At 33.6% G+C, this 5,694-nt stretch overlaps 1 protein-coding gene across 1 annotated transcript; it reads left to right on the top strand.

Moving 5' to 3' along the window:
- The first annotated feature begins 1,277 nt into the window (after nt 1-1,277).
- On the top strand, nt 1,278-4,947 carry LOC127848083 (uncharacterized). Its single transcript, XM_052380372.1, has 4 exons — nt 1,278-1,375; nt 3,020-3,394; nt 3,544-3,637; nt 4,064-4,947. The coding sequence occupies exons 1-4, from the start codon at nt 1,306-1,308 to the stop codon at nt 4,359-4,361; spliced, it is 837 nt and encodes a 278-aa protein (XP_052236332.1). The 5' UTR covers nt 1,278-1,305; the 3' UTR covers nt 4,362-4,947.
- Nucleotides 4,948-5,694: the final 747 nt, after the last annotated feature.

Here is a 5,694-nt window from a genome sequence, read left to right as displayed (position 1 = left end):
ACAAAACGAACAATCCAAATCATTCGGATCAACTCGTTTGCCATTGATTGTGCATTTTAACCATGTCAATTACAAATTCCAAAAATTGTGTATCAATCGCGAAAATTCTACATGTATTCGCCATAAACTAATCAGATTGTTGCAATCTGATTAGTTTATGGATCTGCAATCCTTTTTTTTTCGTTGATAATGAAATGAATAAAAACAAGCGTTTTTTTCTCACCTTTATTGCACATGAATTTAACCTTGAACAAAAATGCATGAACACAAATTAGCAAATGTGTCTGTTTCCGCAAAGCGTGGGTAGATTAACCAACACTTTTAATGCAAAAAATTCACATTTAACATCCTCAAATAAAAAATGTTCGTAATATTATGAACATTTTAAGGGGCAACCAATCAGTTTTTTTCGAATAAAAAATCAACATTTTTGATACTTCGTAATATTACGCACTATCATAAATTGTCATAATTGTTCGTCATATTACGAACATTTTCAGGAAAAATAATCATTTGTTTAGCATTATAAATACACATTATTTCGACTACATGTAATCTGAAACTGTTGATATTTGTTTTGACTCAGAGAGCACATATTAGCCTTGTAAAACTGTTCGTTATCAATGCGGAAGAAAATCCCGAACTTGAACACATTAGCGGGAAATTAAGTTATCAATAAAACTGGACGCGTATTTCTAGCACATGTAAAATAAATTTATATCGGATTATCGTTATCAATCGGTTATTAAGCAAACTTTTGTTTGTACCGATGCGCGACGTTTAACCCTTTGCATGCTGGGAAATGTGTAGTCTGCTAAAATGTCGTCTGCTGATTTTCTAAAATTAGCATTTTTTTCGATTTTTTTTCAAAGAAAACTTTCAGAATAGCAAACAATTTGGATCCTGATGAGACGCCACGTTCTGTGGCGTCTCATCTGGATCCAAACTGTTTGCTAAGGCCTTCACAATTCGGTTCCAGAACTTAAAGAGTTAATCTACATGCATCGTGGATAACGCCCTTAACGATAATATTCGTAAAGATCGAATTCCAGACGATGATAATTGGTAAATAAACAACAAAACAATAGACCATTGCTTTTGATATGTTGTAATTTATCGATACTGGTATTTACTAATATAATTTATTTTAAAACACAAGAAAACGTTTCGAGTATGTGAAAGTGAGGTTTAAACATGCTGATTTTGCTAGCGCGTAATTTTAAATTAAGTCTAATCTTTTTGCACGACGTGATGTTTTATTAATTCCGTACTGCTTCCCGAGTGTTAAGATAGCATTCGAAACGCATGGTGTCTAAAGTAACCATGTTAATTTTCTGTTTAGGGATGTTTGTGCTGGCGATTATGAATATAAACGGTATATGTGATATAATTAATTTACAGTAATCCTTTCTATTGTATGTTTTTCAGTGGTTTATGTGGAAATATATGTGACTTTAATACAGATATGCTAGTGTTAATAATAATGTCCCACCCGTTTCTGATTACGTATTATTCATATAACATTAACATCAACGATAGTATGTTCAAACAGTGGAATAAAGCGTTGAACAAGTTCGATATGTTGTTTTTTTTCTGGTTCCGGAACTGATACAGTCATGAAGTTACCAGTGTGTACATATTGAAATCTACACACAACCGTGGACAAGCACTTTATTAAATGGAAAAAATATTGACTTCAGAAGATCATTGATTTTAAATAAACTATTGTACACATTGAATATAAATGGGCCTTACATGAACATAACTATCTGTGTTCATTCGTTAATTAAAAGTTATATTATAACAACATCAATACATTATTTGTTCAAAATAACTTTCTAGTTGTAAAGCTCTATTCTCTATGAAGGCATTTAAAAATTAAATATCGTAAACTGTGTCTCTTTAGAAAAGATTACTTGGTTAGTCATGCTGAAATTGAATATATAAAACTCTATAAGTATTAAGTCACGTTTAAGTTAATAAAGATATTCATTCGTATGACTTATTCTCTTTTATCCCATCATTAGACGCGTGACTGTGTCGAAATAAACCACTGTGGAATATATTTTCCTTTATTTCGGCAATGCTGAAAAATAGCTGTCACGCGCGGCGGAGGATGGTAATATTACTCGGAATCAACTATAAAGTAATCGTTTTTAGTAAAATCGAATCAAATTCAACAACAACAAAAACAATTTGATACCAACATGTAATATATTTTAAGTACAAAATTCAACACAAAAAGCAAAAATAAAACAACAACATCATTATTAATACGTCAAACGACAAAAGTCATATTCTTTCCCGCTAAAGCTGCAGTTTTTTAGTATTTTTTTCATTATTTCTTTAAAATCGGGGACGTAGAGGTATGATAAACAGAAAAAACACGTTAATTCCTGAACTTTTTGTAATGTATTACGTTCGGCACGAATAAAATAATAAAACAATATTTGCTTAAAATAACTTTTGGATTTTCCGTGTAGTTCAATTTTCCTATTGTATTTTTAAAGAAATAATTAACGACGTAGTAAGCAAATTGATCGGATAAATTGAATACTAGGGTCGGTCCCGAATTAAGCGAAGTTTATTGTTCTCGGCCCGAAAATATGAACCACTTGCCAAGGCTCGTGGTTCAGATTTTCTAAGCCTCGCAAAATAAACTTGGCTTTATTCGGCACCGACCTAGTATTCTCTATTTGTATACATGCTTTAGGTTTAAAACGCTGGAGACATTTTAGACACACGTGCTTTAGGTAAAAGTCACAGTATGAACCTTTTTTTGATTGACCAAAAATAAACTATGATTCACATAATGGAATGAAATTAAAAAAAACGCATTAAAAATGCATTTTAATCGGCTTATCATGTTTTAAGTTTACCTTCAAAAACCGTGCACACCAACATAATTTGGAGTAACATGGCTACAGTCGGTTCCCTCCTATATATAACTAAAGATGTTTGGGTTTGGATCGTGTCTATGTGTACATGCAACAACATCAATAAATATATTCATTTTCAGCCCAAGAGACAGCTGTATTGACATCTTATTCTACTTCAAACAAACCTTCAGAATCAACCACTACACCGGCTTTGTCTACGATTTCGACGTATTCTGCTTCATTTGAAGTCCCAAACACAACATATGACACAGTGGTTACCAACACAAATATGTCATTGGTTAACATCACAAATGTCCAAGTGATTTCAACCACACATATGTTATTGGTTAATACAACATATGGCCCGACGTTGAACACCACCGATGCCCCAATGTTTAACACCACAGATCTCCAAATAGTGTCACAGATAAACACTACAGAAGGTCCGAAGGTTGCTGCCACAGATGACGTTCGATCCGGTTTACTTGACAGCAAGTCCACGACGGCAGCCCTAGGTAGCATGTTCTGTTTCGAATTTCCTACAATTATCTACCACTTGAACATAATTATTTCTGTATTACTTCAAATTGTATGGCGAACGTTGCAAGTGTTTTGATATATGCCATTGCGGTATTAGGTTCTTTTAATCTTATTGTGTTGACAGAGTATCTAGCTGTGGGTGGAGGAGTCGGTTTTACAATCGGCATCATTCTAGTCATTGGAATCGTAGCTATCGTCATCGTGTGCTACAGGAAAAGGTAAGTCAAGTTTCACTATTATTGAGATGTTTATCTATGTAATTGTTTGAAATATGGTATGCATTCGCTATGTGATATGGTTGCATGTATATGAATCATATGTTTTATCAATGTATCATTTTTGCGACATGAGAACAGAGATATGATAACTATTTACTTGAAAAAAGTGTTTACTTGGATATACATATATATCCTTATGGCACACTTGTTACTCAATAGTATAATTATCCAATATTGGTATATGTTATGCCTACTAAATTAACATGATGCAACCATTCTTACTGTATGTTCTAAAATGTTTATGTCTGGGGTTTAAGCATGTGACCACTTAACACGTAAGTTTAACACATATCCCTTATATGGACTGCTGTTTCAGTTGTTGTTATGTCATATGTTATATTTATATTCAATATATATTTATTTTAGAAAACAAAAGCCTACACGAACATTAGACAAAAGCTGCCAAACATGCGAGGGAATGCTTGAACATGTTTATGATACAATTGCTGACCGGCAAGAAACCGCTGTCAGTTTCCGTCTACTGGAAAGAGATGCAGTTGCCCATAACAGTCAAGTTAACGATTATATTACCCCAAAACATGTACATTATGAACATGGGATTGCCGGAGAATGCAGTTCAGATTCATATGATAGGACGTCGGATGAGCAAGCTTCAAAGATAAATGTTGATAGCCATTACGTGAACACCAAAAGGTTTACATGACACGAGTGGCCATAAATTCCACGCAGACAAGGTGCATGTGTTGAATTGTAAATGAGAAAGTAGTTTGATGGAAAGGTTTCCTTCTAGAGACGGATTCACAAAGTTAGTCTGTGTATATGACATGAATTTCATAAAGGTTATAATATCGTCCGAAATGTAATATAGTTGATCAGTATTAATTGCATTTCTTATGAGATAAATCATTCGGCATTAACATAAATGTTGGTTTGAAAATTGTCCGTTTTATACATGGACCATGTGGTCATTGGGTTTAGCGTATGCTGACATTTTAGTGCTGATAAGGTTTATTCCTACTTCGTAGAAGTGGATGGCGTAACATTATTACAAAATCAGGTTATACATATGCATATTTGATTTATATAAGTAGAGTCCCGTCACAAGTATTCAAATAATTTATGCATATGCAGTTTTAATTACAGAATGTAATGACAGTTTTTCTAACTGTTTGGTTAATTTGACAATATATTGTATCCTCCGATTGCCGTGTATTGAGCGGTTAAAACATTAAGTGAAATCATTTCTGAATTAATGCAAAATATGCCGCAATAAACGATTTACCTTTCAAGCTTTATTTAATTTCCGTTATATCCGGTTTATGGTTTATTGTCAGCGTGTTTGACCACGCAAAACCGATAGTTCCACACACATCCGCAAATTACATCCAATACGCGCGTTGTTTACGTGGTATTAAGACGTCTTATCCAAAAAGCGAGAGTACTCGATTGCAGTAGGCATAAGGCCAAAACAACTTGGCACATTCGATTCACTGAACTTTTTTTATACAAACTGAAACAGTAATTAATTTTTTTTATAACTTCTATTTATAATTTTACAAGTTTCAGTTTGATCGATCAATCTTCTTTTGAGAAAAATTGACACGTCAAAATGCTCAAAATAAAACACAAAAAACAAACGTTCGCAATTGGTTCAGATGCAATTTCGGCATATATCTTACTGATAAAATTACATCAAATCGGTACGGGAAATACCTACTGAACATGTGAATATCGTCATGTAAGCTATTTTTGTGATGTGAGCGCACATATTGTTCCAATATAAAGAAGTGAAACTCCACCTGCTGTAGCAGTATTGCATTCTCATTATAAACAATTAGTTGGTCCTTTATTTAAGACAAGTGACCAATTGTCAAAACAGTACGAAACAGCACAATACGAAACAACATACACACATAGAAGAATAAAGCTGGGGTCACCGCCTTGAAACGGTCAATACAAAGCATTGAGGGTTTAAACCGGTTTCAGAGTGCTCAACCTCACAGTTGGACCAGCAATATACATGGCAAATATAAGTG

The sequence above is a fragment of the Dreissena polymorpha genome, chromosome 10 (assembly GCF_020536995.1).
Source record: "Dreissena polymorpha isolate Duluth1 chromosome 10, UMN_Dpol_1.0, whole genome shotgun sequence".
NCBI classification, from domain to species: Eukaryota; Metazoa; Mollusca; class Bivalvia; order Myida; family Dreissenidae; genus Dreissena; species Dreissena polymorpha.
This window is presented reverse-complemented; position numbering and strand designations above follow the sequence as displayed.

Bases quoted from the DNA above. Each gene is read 5' to 3' on its own strand.
- LOC127848083 (XM_052380372.1), top strand. From the start codon at position 1,306: ATGGTGTCTAAAGTAACCATGTTAATTTTCTGTTTAGGGATGTTTGTG. The intron at 3,395-3,543 runs GTAGCATGTTCT...TTGTGTTGACAG, and splicing joins GTCCACGACGGCAGCCCTAG to AGTATCTAGCTGTGGGTGGA. The intron at 3,638-4,063 runs GTAAGTCAAGTT...TATTTATTTTAG, and splicing joins ATCGTGTGCTACAGGAAAAG to AAAACAAAAGCCTACACGAA.